Source organism: Trichosurus vulpecula, chromosome 1 (genome assembly GCF_011100635.1).
Source record: "Trichosurus vulpecula isolate mTriVul1 chromosome 1, mTriVul1.pri, whole genome shotgun sequence".
NCBI lineage: Eukaryota > Metazoa > Chordata > Mammalia > Diprotodontia > Phalangeridae > Trichosurus > Trichosurus vulpecula.
Genome location: NC_050573.1, coordinates 196247592 through 196267737, shown reverse-complemented (window position 1 = coordinate 196267737; position 20146 = coordinate 196247592). Strand labels below are relative to the sequence as shown.

At 37.5% G+C, this 20146-nt stretch overlaps 1 protein-coding gene across 4 annotated transcripts; it reads right to left on the bottom strand.

Annotated features, from left to right (window-relative positions):
- Positions 1–226: 226 nt before the first annotated feature.
- On the bottom strand, positions 227–17700 carry TXNL4A (thioredoxin like 4A). Of its 4 annotated transcripts, none has more exons than XM_036755732.1 (4): positions 17608–17700; positions 16393–16566; positions 7483–7586; positions 227–3687 (listed from the first exon to the last, which is right to left on the bottom strand). In XM_036755732.1, exons 2-4 carry the CDS (start codon positions 16543–16545, stop codon positions 3516–3518), a joined length of 429 nt encoding a protein of 142 aa, XP_036611627.1. In that variant the 5' UTR covers positions 16546–16566; positions 17608–17700; the 3' UTR covers positions 227–3515. The 4 variants fall into 4 exon arrangements, with proteins under 4 accessions (XP_036611627.1, XP_036611623.1, XP_036611638.1 ...); XM_036755728.1 differs by having other exon boundaries at positions 17519–17653; XM_036755743.1 differs by lacking the exon at positions 17608–17700 and adding an exon at positions 13331–13404.
- Between the last annotated feature and the right edge of the window lie 2446 nt (positions 17701–20146).

Genomic DNA, 20146 nt, shown 5'->3' with positions numbered 1-20146 from the left:
ACACTTTTCAAAGGTGGCTTTAAAATACGGTAGTTGAAAAGTTTTAGCTGATAATCTAAGGAAAAAATGTTGTACTGCTGCACACACAAACTGAAAAGGAAAATTTGGGATTTCTGATTTAGATGTGATACTTATTCAAATTTTCCCCTCTTTTTTTTTTTAAAGATTACTCAATCATGGTAATAGTTTCTCTATTTGCTCATCAAAAAATGCTATTTCCATAAACTTAATGAAGTAAAGCATTTTATTTATGATTTGCACTTCCAAAAATGATATGAGGTGGTTTACAAAGCTGGCATATACAAGATAATAGAACAGAATTAAAACTCAAAAAAATCAGTTATGAAAAGGAGCATCAAAACTCCCGTACTAGGCACTGTAAATGTTACTGCAGGTGAACAATAAATCAGCTTGGAGCTTCTAGACAGCTAAGATCAAAGAGGAAATATGTAGGGTTCTTGTTATCAACAATTCAAGAAACATTTGTAAATATCTACTAGGTGGCAAGGCATTCAAAATACAAAGACATAAATGAAGCAGTACTGCCCTTTAAGGAACTTACATTCTATTTGTGTACATCAAGTACAGAAATAATACAAAGTATATAGAGTAACACTAACAGCTGTGTATGAATAGGAGCAGGGAAGGCCTCATCTATGAGGTGGAACCTGAGCTAAACTTGAAGGAAGCTGGAGATTAAAAATCCACAGACAAATAAATACAGAATAGTTCAAAATAAAGGAGAGAGCACTAATAATTTGGGGAGGGCGGGTGCAGATGGGAAGAGGTGGCTTTGTAAAGGTTTTCCATGGAAGTGGAAACTTAGCTGAATGTTAAAGGAAGCTAGAGTTGAGGCGAGGAGGGAGCAGACTCTAAGTACAGGAGAAACAGACTATGCAAAGGCACGGCTGGAGGTGGAAGATGGCATGTCAAGTTCAGAGAAATAATGACAAATTTGGCTGGAATATAGATTAAGTGAAGGGGAGAAATAATAGAAAATATAAGGGAACCAGATTATAGAGATCTTGAATATGTAGGGATTGTTTCTTTATTTATGTGCATAACTCCAGTGCCTCATACAGTGCCTGGAACATTGTAGGCACTTAACACTTACTGATTACTTGCTTGATTAATTAAATGATCAGCTGAGAAGTCTAAATTGTGTCCTAGAGGCAACAGGGAACTACTAAAGATTTCTGTGTAAGAGACGCATGGAAAATGGATTAGAAAAGAGGAGACTTGGAGCAGAAGAACCAAAAGAAGCTTACAAGTTTAATGGGAAGAAAAAAGTTTTCTTGGTAATAAATTCTAAGAGGACTTCACCTCTAGGATCCTTTCATAAAAAGCACAGTGTTATATAAATAGGTATTATTACCAGTTACAGTTTGGAAGAGATACAGTAATACCCCTCAAATAGACTTTTTGTATCAACCCTCTACCCTCTATGATAGCTGAGGGCTATGTTAAATTCTAGCAAGGGGAAAATGTTTCTCTAGGGAGCTGTCATAATATGGCTTCTGCACATGGCTTCATAATGATCTAATTTATATAGGGATAAATCTTTTAAAACCATGGAGGAAATAATAATTAATACACTAAACCTTTTCTCTCAAATATCAAATGTCTCAAGTAAAATTTTCACAACTAAAAGACAACAGATCATTTTTGGTTAAATTATCTAACAACTTCTGGAAGTAACAATCATAAATGTTACCAATAAAAAGATTGATGTTTTATACATCTGACAAAGGAAAGTTAGTGCACTGCTATGAAAATTCAGGAACATAATTTGAATTCTTATACAGATAGAAGGCCATCATCCCATTTTTGTAGAGGTGGCCTCAAGGCCCCCACCCCTGTTCTAGGTCAAGGACAGGTCCAAGAGCCAAGAACAGTTTTTACATTTTAAAGTTTTGTTGTATTTAAAAATGTAAAAATCATTCTTAGCTTGGGGCAGTAAGCAGTAGATAACAGGGAAGATTTAGCCCCTGGGCAGCCATTTTTTTTTAGGGTCTACAAAAAGAACAGTCCCTTTTCCTCAAGAAGTTTACATTCTACTGGAGGGATATAACAGGTACAAAAATAAATATAAAGTACATATGTAGTAATGAACAAACCCTCAGGATGAGGGAGAGCATTCTTAGTGGTGGGGCTGGGGATCAGAAAACACCTCATGTTGGGAGGCAGAACAGGAGCTGAGTTGAAGGGAACAAGGGATCCCTAGATTCAGAGATGAAGGGGAGTATTCTAGACAGAGGGAGCAAGAGACAAAGATGAAATAACATCCCTTTGAAAGGTGTCACCTCAGCAGGCTACATACCTATCCCAATGATGCTGCCATTGGTCAAAAAGGGGAGTCCCTCAAAAGCCTGATAATGCATTCTTTTGAATATCCTCTATCAAATCTTATTCTTTATTCTTTGAGGATGTAAATTTTGGAAAGTAGCCAAAAACATTCGAGGTCAAATCTAATGACTATAGTAGCTGATCAGGCAAGACACCATCATTTTTGTACCCTCATTCTCCAACCTCCAAGGATAAACATTAAAGAAAGAGGTTTTAAAAGAATGTTTTGAGTAATGGAAACATATAGAAACAAGTACCTCAAGGTGACATATTTAGGACATTAATTTAGAAGTTCAGATTCTGATATGTTCGTTAAAAAAAAAAGTGAAGGACTTGTTTTGCAATTTCATTCAAACGATTAGCAAAATTGCCCCTCTCCCCATATATTGGAGATATGATATACACGAGCTATTCTATAAGACTGCCTGATGTAACAGAAAATGTACTTGATCTGAAATTAGAGAAGTTAGATTCAAATTTTGGCTCTATTTTACTACAAGATATGACCTTGGTACAAATGAAATGACTTGACTTCTCTGGGCCTTTGTTTTTTATCTAGGCTCTCTAGTTCTAAATCTATTGTCCTGAAATAATAACCTATACTAGAATAAGAGAAATGAGTTTTATTTGCCACAAGGAAGGTTAATATTAAAGAAGAATTTTTACCTTTTAGGGTTATAAAATGAACTTCCCCAGAGATTTTAAATAGAGAAAACAAATAAATAATGATAACGAATAAGGCTAAATATGTTAGACATAGACCAGCTAAAGTAGGAAGTGAACTAGGTGAACCCTCAGCCCTTTAATTTTAAGTGAACTTAAAATTTAGTGAAACTTTTAACTAAAAGCAAAGAATCCTCAATCACAAAGTTGTTTCAAAACAAAAAAAATCACATTAACAGACTGTGATCACATTTTCATATATTTTAATTTTTTCAGATGTGAATTGTTTATAGTTATTTAATTATATAAAAATACACTGAAAATGTAAGGTTACATAGCCCTTATTCCAAAAAGATGTTCGAGCTCCTTATTTCATATATCTTTCAAGCATTTTCCCCAAAGGATTTAAATAGCTAAAAACAAAAAACACAATTCTTCACACACAAAAAGCCCGAAGAGCCTCTGCACACTCTCAAAGAATTACAGCACCAATCTCCAAAAGAACATCAGTATCTGTATTTGGTAGAATAGTCCTTTGGAGAAACCACAAGACCTCTACCTTTACGAGCGCCTCTATATACTGTTTCTATTATGTCAATCATCTCTTGCTTGTCTTCCATTGCCCAGTTAATCTTGTTGTTGTTACCTGTACCCAAATCGATCATGATGTGCTTGTTCCTTCAAAGAGAAAGAAAAAGAAGTCAATTCACATATGAATTTAAAGGAAAAAGAATGTTAAGTACTCCACACACACCCCACCACCATAGCCATACGTTGCTATTAGTTTTTCAAGTCTTGTTACAAGCAGGGATTCGCCCCCTGCAGCATCAACATCACCTTAAATATGTAGCATTCTCTGTCATTGCTGGTTTTCTATATGTAAAATAAAAACTTACTCTAAAAATGCATCGCTGCTTTTACTCCATTAACTATACCTCTGAAAGACATTAGACATGTTTCAATTCAACACTGGAATTTATTAGATACCCACTATCTGTGTCAAGCACTGAACTGTCTTGGAGATACAAAGGAAAAACTGAAAACAGCCCTTGTTCTTAAGGAGCTTTCATTCTACTGGTTTTGAATTGTTTATAGAAATGGGACAGTCCTCAACTAACAAACAAATTGTTTTTCAGGTTGATTTATACATCAATTAGACAACTATTCATTTAAACACCTACTATGTGCTACTTACTGGGAACATATGATTTTTAAAAGATCAGAGAGAATACAACTGACAAGTACAAATGCCCTACTTTCAAAAGCAGAGTAGGAATGAAGTCTGAAAATTATAGATCAGTGAAACTAGCTTCATTTCCTGGTAAAGTTCTAGAATCATTAAAGATATGTATGGTAAACATCTCATGATGAAGTCTAACTTCACCAAAAACAGGTCACGCCCAAGTAACCTCATTTCCTTGACTGAAAGGGCTCCTATACTGATAGATATGGGGGTTGCTGTATATATACATAAATTTTAACTAAGTTATTTAACACTGACAATCTCTAATGTGTGTGTGTGTGTGTGTGAATGTGTGTGTGTGTGAGAAAAGATCTAAGACATGTGGGGTAGGCAATAGTACATTCAGGTGGATTTAAAAGTTAAATGGCTGGACCAAAAATTGGTCATGAATAGATTAATATTAACTTGGAAAGACATCTCTCTTGGAATGAATCAGGGTGCTATATTTGCTATATTTGGCCCTATACTGTTTATCATTTTGATCAGTGAATTAGATAAAGATAAACAGATGGCATATTTATCAGATTCACTGAGGATACAAAGCTGGAAGGAATTTGATAAGCTGTATGTAATAAGGTAAAACTTTATTAGAGATAAAATATAAACCAAGTCACAGGGACAAGTTAGGAGAAGCATGGGTTAAACAGCAGTTCACTTACAAAAGACCTATCTGTAGGTCTACAAGCTCAATATGACTCAACAGTGTGATTAGGCAGACAAAAACCGCTAATGAAATTTAGGGCGGGATGAAGAGAGGAATAGTGCCCAAGACTAGGGAGTGATACCCACTATAAGGCACCCTCGTCAGACCACATTTGGAGTACTGTGTTTCAATCTGGGCACAATTTAGGAAAGACAAGGATATGCTAAAGAACATTCAGGAGGACAAACAAGATGGTGAAAGGCTACATGATAATGTCCAGCTGAAGGAATAGGTAATGTGTAATCTGGAGAAGACTCAGGAGAGACATGGTAGCCAGATTTAATTTCCTAAAGCGCTATTAAGTGGAAAAGGGATTAGATGTTCTCTGTTTGGCCTGAGAGGGACAAACTGGGAACTGAAAACAACAGGTGAAATTACAAAAAGGCAAATTTAGATTAGTGCAAAATATTGTCAATTCTACCTCCACAACTTCTCCTGCATCTGTTCCTTTCTCTACTCAAGCCACCACCCAGTTCAGGCTCTCATCACTTTTAACTTGGTTATTTGCAGTAGCTTCCTAATTGGTCTTGCTGCATACAGTTTCTCCCTTCTCCAATGATATTCCACACGGCTGCTAAAGTGATTTTCCTATAGTGGAAGTCTGACTATGTAATTCCTTCCCCCCATACTCAACAACCACAATGGCTCCCTAGAGCCAATTACAAACTCTTCTGTTTGACATTTATAACTTTTTACAACCTGACTACCAACTCTTTTCAACCTTATTATATAATATTCCCTTCCTTATGGTTTAGACAAATTGGTGTTCTTGCTGTTCTTCACACATGGCACTTCATCACTAGTTTCTATGCCAGTGTACAGGCTTTCCTCATGCCCAGAATTCACTTCCTTCTCATCTCCACCTCTCAGAATTACTAGTTTCTTTAAAAACTCAGCTCAAGAGCTACTGTCTACATAAAATCTTTCTTCATATTATTTTCCCGCTGCTCAAAATATTCCTTTGGATTTGCTTTGTATGTATATTTTGCATCAAATACATACATATAACATAAATATATACATATGTACACACATTATCTTTCCTGTTAGAATGTAACCTCCTTGAGGGTAACAACTGTTTCATTTTGTGTCTGTATCACAGGGTAGATGCTTGAACACAGTAGGAACTTAAAACGCATCAACTGCTTAAAGTAACAAGTTGGCAGAGACCTGAACCTTTTGTCTTGAAATAGTGTTCTTCCTACTAAAGCATAATGTTCAGAATATTGGCGTTGTCACTGAATCCTACCTCGCCCTCAAATCCAATCAGTAGTTAAATCTTTCCAATCATATCTTTATCACCTCTTTCTCTGCCCATCCCTTCTCTATTCTCATTTCTATCACGCAACTTCTGTTTTCTTACCTGAACAAAGTCTTCCTGTTTCATCTTCACCTCCTTACAACTGAGCTGTCAGCCACTGCACGTCAATACTGCTCTCATACAGGTCTAATTACATCATTCCCCTGCTCAAAAGTTTTCAGTGTCTCCTCATTTACTAGATAAAATCCAAACTACTTGTATCCTGGCACTCAAGAACCTCCAAAGGTTCCAAACCTGCCTTTCCAATTTCACCTCAACCTACTTCCCCCTTCATTTGCTTTAATCTCTACCAAACCAGTCTCTGGTATTTACTAACACACTCTCCCTTCTCATACCACTGCTTCTTACAAGGTGTGCTACGCACTAGTGGAACACAAATTTTATTAGACATAGTATACTTATTAGGTATACTCCTCACACCCTGAGACTGACATTCCCCAACTCGCACTCCCAGCTAGTTTGCTGCCTGGTCTTCCTAGGTTGGCTTTGGAAAGGCCACAATATCAGCTCCCTCCATGGAGGAACAAAGCCACCTTCTCCATGGTGAGTCCTAGAGAAATAAAGAAGAAGATGAGGGGGTGCAGGATGGAAAGGAAAAGCAGAATATCCCACCATTCCTAGTGGCAAAGAATACTGTGATATGAACACAAGGAACTCATCCTTTAATGTCCCTCTCAAATGCCATCTTCTCCAGTCTTCTGTGATCATCCCTCCTATATTTAGCAGACAGTAAAAACTGTAGTGCTTTCTTTTCTAAACTAGTCAGGAAAATTTGGGGAAAATGAAAGCAAATAACAGATTAATATTATGTATGAATTAGTAAATGTTATGTATGTCAGGATATTAAATCAGGTTAATGTCATACACATTATTTTAAAGCCTACATACATAACAAAATGTCACCATTGCTTCAAAAAACGTACAACACACAAATTGGAGAAACTCTCTTGAATACATTAATTACACTTAACTGGGTTTTCTCAGCAGTCACATTTTATAAAAAGATTATTGGAAGACATTAAATTGGCATGACTTCATTTCACTATTAACATAATGAGATTCATTTTGTATTCTAAGCTAATTCCATTTGGAGTGCAAATCAACTGTTTCAAATAGGAAGTACTATACCCAAAAGCATTTTGAGTACGTTAAACATTACTAGTTTTCTAGAATAAACTGAGTAATAATTTTTTAAAAATAACATACCTGAAAAAAAACATGACAGTACAGGGATCATACAACTCGTACATTTTATTGAAGTCTGGTACTTCTGTAATGTCCACAAGATATATAACTGCAAAATTTTTTACCTAAAAGAAAAACGAAAAAAGAGGAATCATTCTACAATATTTTATTTTTTAAATTCTCATCTCACAAAGGTACATTTTAAAAGAACTTGGCTGCAATATATTTTGAATAAACGCATTTATTTATACCTCTGCCTAGAACCATTTTCCCCATGATAGCTTTTATGGAACAAAAAAACACTGAAAATGTCAAATTTTGACACCTAAATGTTAACATATGCTTCATACTTCCATTTTCTAAGATACCCTGGGATATCCTGGTAAGTTTCAAACAACGATCTGAATCTGTTACGAAGGTTATAAAGAAAATTGCAACAGGTATTTTATTCATCTTGAACTAATGTAAATAATAAAAGGCATTTTAATAAATGATTCTGGTATAAAGAAATAACTGTGCACTAAGCAGCTCTAAAGATTCCTAAGCCTAGTCAGCTAGTTATCTAGTCAAACACCTCTGTCCTCACACCCCCAAGCCAGGGAGGATGGAGTCCTGGAGAGTTCAGGTTTGGCATTGACTTTGAACTTGACCATGACCGTTGGCCTCCACTCTTCCAATTATTCTAGTGTGAACACTTGCAACCAACCCTGATGCTAAGCAGTACCCAAATACAAGGTTATTGTGCAAAATATATTTGCAGGGAAAAGGTGATTTTCAAAATCATACTCCTAGATCAGGTTATTAAAAGACTAATAAGAATAGGACTGTAAACTTCTAATGGGCCAGGATAACTATACATACGTAAAATTATATACAACTATACTTTTTTTTCTCTTCTCTCTGCTCAATGGTTAGCACAGTACTGTACACAGAATAGGCATACAAGTATGTAATAATAAGTATGCTTAGAAGACACTACTCTTAGCAAGGGCACAGAGTCACCCCAAAATATAAAGACAGAAAGAGTGATGGATTTGGAGTCAAAGGATCTAAGTTTGAATCATGGCTCTGCTACTTGATTTTAGTGTGACATTGGGCAAGTCACTAAAACTCTTAAGGGCCTAAGTCCCTCATCTGTAACATGACAAGTTTGGGCTAGATGGCCCCTGGGGTGCCTTCCAGATCTAAACCTATAATCTTATGAGCTTTATGTCCTTTTTTTTCCTTTAATTCTCCCCATTATCATTCCCCCTTCCCTCTCCCAGACAGCCATTCCAAATAATATCCCTTTATTTTCTTGTGCACAACAGACCATTCTATTTTCCCATATGCAAAGTAGCCCTAAGAAGATAAGTGTTTGGAAGAAAAAAAAACCACATGAACTTGTGTGCCAGTGTATATGAGGACAGATGAACTGACTTCATCTTAAATCAAACTGTGGGCAACGAGAAATAGAAAACAATGAGACATAAAATTTTTTACAACACTCCAAATAATAAAACGTTTAGTAACACACACCCCTACTAAATTCCACATATCCAGAATCAGAGGAAGTGACATATTACTTCAGTTATTTTATAGAAAATTCAATATGAATTACCAAACTCTCCATAATGTTATCATTATTGAAGAAGCTATTCACAGATATATGATTACCAATACTTCTAACTGTAGCTTCATCATGATTAAGTTCAGCAGCAAGTTTCACTATATCTTTTCTGTTGTTCAGTCATGTCCAACTCTTCATGATCTCATTTGAGGTTTTCTTGACAAAGATATTAGAGTGGTTTGCCGTTTCCTTCTCCGACTAATTTTGCAGATGAGGAAACTGAGACAAACAAGGTTAAGTGACTTGCCCAGGGTCACACAGCTACTAAGTAACTGAAGCCAGATTTGAATTTAGGAAGATGAATTTTCCTGACTTCAGGCCCTGTACTCTATCCACCGTGCCATCTAGCTGCCACTCAAAACACCTACTATCCTACAAAAATTTAACTGGGACCAAGGACAGCGACTTTCACTTTTTTCAATAACCTCTTTTCTCCACCTTACATGTAACCCTGCATAGACTCCCACTGAAAACCAGAGTGAGTTCTGCATACCGCACTTAGAATTTTGACCATGTCTGCAAGATATTCTCTTCCACTACTTCAATCACAAAAGAAATAGTAAATAAATATAAGTTAAAATCTTAATAAACATGATAAAAGGTTTGATATACATATAAGGTGAGAAGACAATGTAACCAAGCTCGAGATCAATTTCTGGTCCCCTAAAGCAAAGAACAGCAAACATGGGGATATGAGAAAGATCAATATGAGTGAATGAATAAACTTCATACCTAAAGTCCTAGAATTGCTGATGTAAAAGCAAAGAAAGTTATAAGGATTATTTTCTTAATAAAGTAATGGAATATAAACAATCATTTAATTTTCAAGATTTAAGTTTTACAGGAATAAAAGGGCAATTTCCTCACCACTATAATTTTCAAACTCTGAACATTAAGCTGAAAAAGTCCTAGGTGTTTTTAAAATCTCTATCCTTTTACTAGTCTTTAATACTGACAAAACAAATAATAATTTAAATTTCTAAGTGTTTTTATGGAATGTTGTAATTATAATTACCAAGCTTATTCCTAAAAGAAGAGCTAAAAAGATGTACCTCCACCCCTTTGAAAATGTGGGAGTCTATGGATACAGAATATGGTACACACTGTCAGACAATGGATGTGTTAACTGGTTTTGCTGAACGCTTTTTTTTCTTTTTTAAAAATCTTTGTTATAAGGAATGGCTTGCTTGGTTGGGGAAAGGAAGACATATACAAAATGAAGATGTAAAAGCAAGAGCTATCAAAAGATTTTTTTAAAAGTGTGTTCTCGTTTGGCTTGGCTTAACTTTAATACTGAATTTTTTTTTACAACTTGAGATATAGTAAATATGTTTTTATTTTAAAAGATTATTATACATTATTTAATCTATGATATGAACTACGTCATAGAATCTTAAGTGCTGAATCTAGAGCTCTAGTCTAACCTTGAACTCACAAAGCATAAATCTCCCCTCTAACATACCCTACAGACTGATTGTTCAAGCTTTTTAGCATGAACACTTCCAGAAGAGTTCATTACCCCACAAAATAATCCATGCTAGTTTCAGATGGCTATTTGAAAGTATTTTCTTAACTAGTCAAAATCTGTCTCTCCATAATTTTTACCCACTGAGTTGGTCCTCTGAAATTTTATGGAAAACATCAAATTCCTTTTCCATACAATTTATCCTTATATATTTGGAGGTAGCTATGAAATCCCTTAAGTTTTCCCCTTTTCAGGAAAAACATCCCTGGTGCCTTCAACCTCCTGTGACATGTTATCAAGCCTCTTCCCCATCCTGGATCCCTACTACATTTACGTTTATCAATGTCCCTCTTAAAACATGGCCCATTGGAATGAACCCCAGGCATAGTGCGACATGACACACAGTAGTAGGTGAAAAAGGGGGGAGGCATGGTGATGCATGCTTGTAATCTCCGCTGTGACTAGTAAATCACCTGAATTTGGGAGTTGAGCTACTATAGTAGGACTAAAGCTACACTATGTCCCACAACAATATAAGCACTTGGGAGCAAAAGGTCACCAGGCTGATTAAAGAGGGGTGAATGAGTCTGGTTCAGAAAAATGGAGCAGGTTAAAGTTTCTGTGCAGACTGGTATTAGGATCCTGCCCATGTGGGATTTCTGGAGTTCCAGCCTGGGGAAGTCAGACTCAGTCTCAAAACAATCAAAAAACCAGCAAGATTATTACACTGAATGACACCTGATTATCAACTTATATTGAGCTTGTAATCAATTAAAACCTCTAAGGTTTTTATAGATTGCAGTTAAGTTGGCTTTTTCTCATGCTGTACTTGTGCAGTTTTTTTTTTAACTTAAGTGAAAGGATATACATTTATCTCTATTAAAGTTCATTTATTAGCTTGGTCCATCGTTACAGCCTATTGAGATCTTTTGAGTCTCAATACTGTTGTTTAATACATTGACTGATCCATGATAGGCATCCTATCTGGCTGTCCCCTATGCCTGGGATGCTCTCCCTCAACTATGACTGCTAACCTCCCTGGCTTCCTTTAAGTCTCAAATAAAACCCCACCTTCCATAAGAAGCCTTCCCCAAACCCTTTCCATTCCAGTGGCTTCTATATAATTATTATTTGCTATTTATCCTGTATATGGCTTGCTTTGTCTCCATTTGTTTGCATGCTGTCTCCCCCAAAAGACTGAAAGATCTTTGAGGGTAGGGATTGCCTTTTGCCTCTTTTTGCATCCCCATTGCTTAGCACAGTACCTGGCACATAGTAGGTCCTTAATTAATGGCTATTGATTGGTCAATTGACTACTGACAGTACAATTCACTGAATTTCTCCATGATGTGTATCTATCTGCACGTACGGTAAGTAGGACTCTTTTTCTGCCTTCGTTCAAACTATTTATGAACAAGATGGATTCCTGTGATATGTCCTTGGAGATTTTTCTCTGCTGGCTGACAATGATCCATTAAGAAACATTCTGGCAATATATGTGGATACAGGTGTTCAACCAACAAAAAAAAAAACCCATCTAATATTTTCCGTACTACACATTTTTAGGCAGTAACTTCTATACTTTTAGGGGATTAATTTTGTAGCTGTTATAAAAAAATCAAATGAGGACGATTTTATTTATCGGCAATCAGATATCTTACTGAGATCTATTCTACCACAATTCATTTAGCCTCATGCAACTTTTTTACTTTTAGCACCAAGGCCTTATCTCTGTACACAGACACTTTCAGTGGTTAGGGCTAAAGAGGATCTGTAATCTTCCGCAGAGACTTTTTAATAAGAAACTAGAATCTTTAGACATAAACTCAGAACTCAAAACGCAACTTTATATACATATACACACACGCACGTGCACACACACACACGCCCCTAAAATTTAATTTTTCTAGACTGATTATGCAATTCCCACTGGAAGAGTGGTTTTCTTTAATTTTTCTAAGCGAAGGAGCTTTTTGAGCCCCCAAAACTGGATTTCTAATACAGTCCCAAGAAAATTTTATCACTACACTGCTTCTAAAGGCTATATAATCCAATGTTAAAAACCTTAATCTATACCTTCAAGCTTTAACGTTTCTTAAGTTTATTCTTGTATGTAAGGTTCCACCCTTTAGTTACCAAAGAGTTTCAAAAGAAAAAAGTATAAACAAGATTTTTATGCACATTGGATATAAATAGGGAATATGAAGTGAAAGCATGGTATGACATAAAGAGCACTGAACTTGAAATCAGGAGACCTGGTTCTAGCACCATCTCAGTTATTAACCTGAAGTGTAACTTGGGCAAGTCATCTCCCCTCTACATATTTTCCTTAACCTATAAAATGAATGTGTTAGCCAAGATGATTCTGAGCTTCCTTCTGTCTGTAAAATTCTATGTTGTTCTAGTGCATCTAAGCAAAAGTGATTGAAATTCATTAGCACTACTTGGGATGTATGACTTCGATATTGTTGGCCTCAATCTTTCAAAATGCAAAAATGTTTTGTACATGATATTAAAGAAATATACTTTAGTCTAAGTTCTTGAAACTACTTGTTAAAATGGCAACTTAATTGTTTAATGCCCGAAAATATCACTGTACCATATCTGTGAATAGTAAACTTTAGATTTAATAGAGACTAAAAATAGTTTCCATTATTAAGTACACACCTCAAAATCAAATCAGAATTAAATCAGCCTGAGGTGCTGACTGGCAAAAGCAGTATGTCAACAAATTATATTCAAGGAGAAATACTGTATAACCAAGTCCCACCTGAACATTTGGAACTTTTACTCACTTTAAAATGGTCGTGATATCCAAAGATGGCTCGCTAGTAAGATGAGGAAGGAGATCTCCCATTATCTGCCATTTCTGCAGAGGGAGATTTTTAAATAGAAAGTTATATTTTTCTTATCTCACAGAAATCTTAAGCGTCAAAAATTCTTGTAATGCTCCCCCAAAACAAATTCCAGAATTATACATTTCTACTACGCCCTTAAATTGAGGGGGTAGAATATAAGGCTTTGAAAAAATAATCTTTGCACCTCGGGTTTGCATTCTATATAGATATTAAAATATGTTAACTTAAAACTAAATCCAAATTTCACTAAGTTATTGAAATAAGAAACAGAAATCTACAAAGCCCAGAAGCTCATATTCCTAAAAATGTTGTCATTACTAGTGGATTTATTGTTATATACAATTTGGCATTTTATATAGCGATTTACATAATGGAAATTATAATAATAGAATTATAAAAGGAACAAATATAGTTTATAGGAAATGAAAACTTGTATTACATTGCCTAGCTAGTTCCAACTTATTACAGCTTTGTTGGGATAGGAAGAGATGACTGATACTTATATCATCAACCATTCCTGGCTCATTTTGACTAACGGCAGCATTTAGACTGCTTATGGTCGACATTACAGCTACGTGTACCTATATTTAACTTTGTGTGATACAGCTAAGAAATGGACAAACGGGAGTCATATCTTTTATTACTGTTGGCCCTTGTCAGTGGTAGTTCCCAGTTTGAGAAGGAAATACAGTTCTTCTCCCTTGCTTTCCCCAGAAATCTCCACAGATTCTTTAGTCTACTGAGGTGGGAGAGAGAGATTAGAACATGGCTAGAAGTCAAGAGTATAACAGAGTATATGGAAGTCAAATGAAAGAGCATTTCTTTAATTCTAATCTCTAGCCAACTACAAGTGATAAAGACTGCCAGGTTAGCTTCACAAAATGGTTTTATTGTTATTCACTCATATCTGACTCTTCATGACACCATGGACCACAGCATATCAATACTGTCCAAGGGGTTTTCCTGGCAAAGATACTGGAGTGGTTTGCCATTTCCTTCTCCAGGAGATTTAGGCAAACAGAAGTTAAGTGACTTGCCCAGGGTCACACAGGTAGTAATTGTCTGAGGCCAAATTTGAACTCAGGTCTTTCTGACTCCAGCAGCACTCTACATACTGAGCCGCTTAGCTGCCTCCTAGGTAAACAGAGGCTAAATGGCTTGCCTAGGGTCACAGAGCTAACAAGTGTCTGAAGCCAGATTTACAGTCAGGTCTTCCTGACTCCAGACCCATCACTCTGTTCACTGAGCCATCTAGCTGTCCCATTGCATGGTTGTTGTTTTTCAGCTGTTTCAATCGTGCCCAACTTGTGTTCCCTAAGATACTAGAGTGGTCTGCCATTTCCTTCTCCAGTTCATTTTATAGATGAGGAAATGGAGGCAAACAGGGTTAAGTGTCACACAAGCCCAAGGTCATGCAGCTACCAAGTGTCTGAGGCCAGATTTGAACTCAGGAAGGTGAGTTTTCCTGACTTCAGGCCTGGCATTCTATGCACTGTGCCACCTAGCAGCAGCTACCCTGCATATACACACACATACCCACGTGTATGTATGCATGTATGTGTGTGTGTGCATATATATATATATATATATATATATATATACAGAGTTACACAGAGATTCGTGTTAGTGTTTCTTATGAACAATATGGAAGACTTGAAAGAAAAACCATGTTTACAAAAGTAAGCCATGATATTTGGTGATTAAAAGATGTTTTTATGGCTTTTATTAACCTTTAATTACATTTAATATTTAATCAATTTCATCTCAATGAATAATTTATCATCATCATTATAACAACATTTGAAAACAAAACTTCTAGATGCTAAATGATTATTTCTACCACAGCCTCCAGAAATTTGTACCAAAAGTTTACCACCCAACAACAGTGATACCCCAGATTAATATTATTGCTGTCAGCAAAACAGAACACTGAAATACAGTACTCTGGTTTAGACAACACAAGTCTAAGGTTTTATTTCCAAATGTCAATGGAATTTGCTTCAGAAGAAGATATCAATTAGCTCATGCATGGATACCAAAGACTACAAGAGAATATTAAAGACACCAATTTCAAGATTATAGTATGCTCTATGTAGATGCATATAACACATGCCTCAGAAAGTTTAAATTATAGGTACTAAAAACCAAATTTAAGCATCTATTGAGTAGAGCTTCTAGGATGGTAAAGGAGAATTTTGCCTCTAAAAATAAGGCTTAACACTCCTGGAATATCCTCTGAAAATTTAGACCTATTTTAGGCTGATGTTTTCTTCTATGTAGAGTTAAGTAATTTTCACAATTTTAGCTGCTAATAGTCACCAAATAGGCTAATGCTGAAGATAGCAAAAAGCAGAAGGCATTAAGATCCTGAAATCAAGAAAGAATGAATCTAAAACACTCACTGATTATCCCCTACACTGGAAGCCTGTGCCACAGAGGCATTTCTATTTACCACATTCATTATAACTCTGATTCATCTCAATCTTGAATGAAATTATGAACAACTAAAAAGGAGGAGGTAAGTAAATCTTGAAAAATACCTTATGTATCTAAACCATAACATAAAACATAATACCTTATGGATCTAATAAAGCAAATCAAGTCAATATTTTTGGTCAAAATGAGGTGTGGCTTTTAATCCTAGATCATATACATTCCTCATTTTCTTAGTTCAAGGAAAAAAAGTATAAATGTTTAAGAACCTAATTAATGGTTTCAATTACAAGTAGCAGCAGTGTGCAAAAATGGAAAGAGCAATAGAGAATTAGGAGATCCAGGTTCACGTCCTGCCGCCATCCCCATAAAGCTGTATGACCCTTTATAGTCACTTTACCTCTCTGGGTCTCCATTTTTTCATCTGTAATATGAAGATAATACTTGTTCTGCCTATTTCATGGGCTGTTAGAAGGATCAAAGGAGAAAAAGGACATCAAAGGACTTTGTAAACAAAACAAAGGAGGGATCATAGTATTAAAAACTGTTATTCAAACAATGTTTACCTTTTCTGCAATACTATATAAAACTTCATCCATTTTCATACAAGTGGGGTCCCAGTCATGTCCAAACCTAATAACCACAACTCGGTCCTCTTCTGAAAGAATAGCTTGGTCTACCTGCCAACCATTGTGCAAATGTGGAAGCATGTACGACATCTTGAACAGCTGGACCGAGTCCTGCAGAGGAGAATCCACTTGTTAAAAATCATGCTCTTTTTTATTGTCCATCCCATTGCTACTAATATTAAGAAATAATCCTGGAAATAACACATAACTTCAACACAGACTACTGAAAATCAAAATACTCCCCAATTCCCTTCCCCTGCCCCCAAAACTCCCCACACCATCCCAACCATACCTATGATTCTACTGCTACAAAATTACACTCCTACAAATGCCAAATGAGACTCTCCCCCTCCTAGGGCTTCTTAAACTTTTTCCACTCTCGACCCACAGTTCAAGATGCGCCTACAGTAAACCATTTATGTATTGGAAGACTAAAAGCAAATCAGTTGAAAATTCTGGTCTTAATATCAGCCGCTGGTTTTTAATACTAGATCATACCCTTTTCTCATTTCCTCAATTCAAGAGAAAAAGTATAAATGTTGCAGAATCTAATGAATGACCTCAGTTATAAGGAGGAGCAATGTCCAATAATGGAAAAAGCAACAGAAAATGAGGAGCTGCAAGTTCAACTCCGGCCTCCTCCCCTCTCTATCTGTGTGATCCTGTACAAGTCATTTTACTTCTCCGCAGTCTTTTCGATCAAGGGACAGCCGTGATGGCCTCGGCAGCCGGGTCACCAGCTTAGGCCTTTGACTGACCCCGCGGGGGTTCGTTATTCATTCACACAAAGTGGGGGAGGTTTTCTAAATCTGGTCTCCTGTCTAAGGGGAGCCGTGGCCGTGTACCCCGGGCGCTAAAGACAAAGGGTCTGGTGGCCTCTGTGCCGGCCCTGCCCAGGCTTCCCGTCGCCTGCCTCGGCCCCGAGCGAGGACGAGCTCCCGACTCCATGCGAAACACCAGGGGCCGGCGGCGGACAACAGGCTCCCTTCCGGGCCCCCAAACCGAGGCCGTGCGCGCCCCGGCTCCCACATTACTACCTCTGGGGCTATAACCGAAGCCGAACCTTGGGAAAAATGGCGAAGCGATAGAAAAAGGAGCTCAAACCCGCAGCTGGTGCCGGTCCTTACGAAGGGAGAGCGCGCACAAACCTGCCTGTCAAGAAAGAACACCCAGCACCGGGAACCGCCACCGGAACCGCAGGCTCGACGACTTCCCCTCCCCTAACATCAGCGTGTGTGCGTAAGAGCGCATGTGCGGGCGCGCCCCCGCGCCAGTACGAGAGAACGCGCTCCCTGTAGGGGCGCGCGCATAGACTGAAGTTCGGAGCTGATCGCCCCTGAGCTCTAACTCCAGCTTTATCTGAGCTAGTGAGGCTGAGTCCCTTCCTATCCATCCACGCGTTTTTTGAGCCACTACGTGCTAGACCCTGTGTGGGATAGAAAGATGGACAAACCCTCTAGGAGCTTACATTTCATTAACGTTTTAAGGTTTGCAAAGCACTTTTGTTCCCCATAACAATCACGTGAAGCCCCAATTTTGTGACCCTGTGCGAAGGGCTGGGATATTAAGGAAGGAGAAAAACTTGCCTGCCCTCGGGGTGCTCAAATTCCAATCGGGAAGACCACACTCAAATGCTCCTACGTACAAGTTATATGGGGTGTAAATGGAAGTTAACCTCAGAGGGATTGCTAGTGCCTTGGGATTAGCCTTGGAAGACGCCAGGGAACCCCGGAGGCAGAGGTGAGCAGTGAGAACTCAAGTCCAGATCTATCCAGTCAATAATAATAGCTGCGGCTATATTTCTATAGCCACATACATTGTCTTATTTGATCTTCTCAACCACTGTGGTCTTCTCCGCATTGACTTTCTCCCCATGCCCAGAATGCTCTGCCCCTTGGTTTCCCTGGCTTCCTTCAAGACTCATCTCAAATCTCCTCTTGCAGAGATAACCTTTCCTGGTTCCCTAAACTGCTACTGCCGTCCCCTTTCCTGATCGATATTAAGGTTCTGCTTATTGACGGACAAAGATTCCTGGACCTAATTTAGGGATTTTGGTGGTATTAAGGATATTTCTAGTGAGTTTTAAGATAATGTAATCATAGGAAAATTTTTAATATTAAGGTTTTTCTGTACCACCAATGAATTCAAAACCAACTTTCTGTTTCTTTTTGAACAAATAGAGCACATACAACTCTTGCTTTCCTACCCACTGCTTTTTTCCTCAACCACTTTGCTCCCTGAAAAATCTGATATTTAAATATTAATTATTATTAAATTAATTATTTTAGCCAATTAATCAAATTAAGTAATTATTAAATTTATTATTAAATAAAATTATCTACTGGGAAAATCTCAGTGGCCAGAATGCCTGGTTTCTAATCCTGGGTCACTACTAATTCAAAATTCGAATTTTGAGGGCAAATTGATTAACTTCTGTTTTTCTACTTGTAAAATAGAAATCTACATACCTGCCCTACCTACTTTAGAGGAATTTTGTGGGGACAAAATGAGGTGATTAAAAGGAGAGGCAGCATAGCATAGTAAATGCAGTGCTCCATGAGGTATCAAAGTTCAAATTCTGCTCCTGATATTTATTAATTCTATGACCATGGGCATATTAGTTAACTTTGCTGGGCCTCAGTTTTCTGATCTGTAAAATGATGGGACTGGCATCTAAGAACCCCTCTAGTTCTAAACCTATCATATCTGAAAAGTGTAAGAATCAAACCAAACCAAAAATATAAGAACTAAACTTTCTTTGAATTGGTAAGGATAGTCAGTAAGCATTCACATACTGTCTAATAACAACTTAAATTTTCTTAGTGTTTAAAGTTTACAAGGCACTTTCCCAACAACTCTGTGGGGTAAATAATGAAAGTATTATCCTCATTTTACAGATGAGGAAACTGGATGCTGAGAGTATTTGGGTGAAGGTCAGTGGAAGAAGAAACAAATGATTTTGTCATTGGCATATACTACAGACAACTTGGACAGAAAGAAGAGTTAGATGAGGAATTTGGGAAACAAATCATGAGACTGGCATAGAGGAGTGATAAGCATAATGATGGGGTACTTCACTTATCCAGACATTAAGTTAGTCAATAACCATTTACTAATCATGTATGTGAGAAATGTGGTTTTGGGGATCAGTGGACTTCCTAGGCAGGGCCAAAGTCCTGAGGAAGAACCCTGTGACAATCCCTAGGGAAGGCTGTGCAGACCACAGGACTCCCAGAGGAAGATCAAGTGGTAGCCCCCCCCTTAATCTGTGGGGATCACAGGGCTTCCTAGGGTCAGACCCTAGGAGGACCCAAGTGATGGCCCCTTAGAATGGCAGTAAGATCACAAGGCTCCCAAGACAGGGCTGGAAGACCCAAGTGATGTCCCCTCAAGAAGGCTGTGCAGACCACAGGGTTCCCCAAGGGAATGCAGAATGGTAGCCCTCTTAACACCACAGTGGGGAATCACAGGACACCCCAAGACAAGATCCGGGAATAAGCCCAAGAAGAGCTTCTGCTGCTCATTGCTTCCCTTTATTTGACCTTAGGAAGATCCATGTAATTTACCCATTGTCACCCGAAGAACTCAGGACCAGAGTGGGCATAGGATGGCACTTTGTTACGTTCTTCAAGAGAGTGAGTATAGTATTCACTGGAACATTCACACTGATACAGCTGCAGGAGCAGGGGTA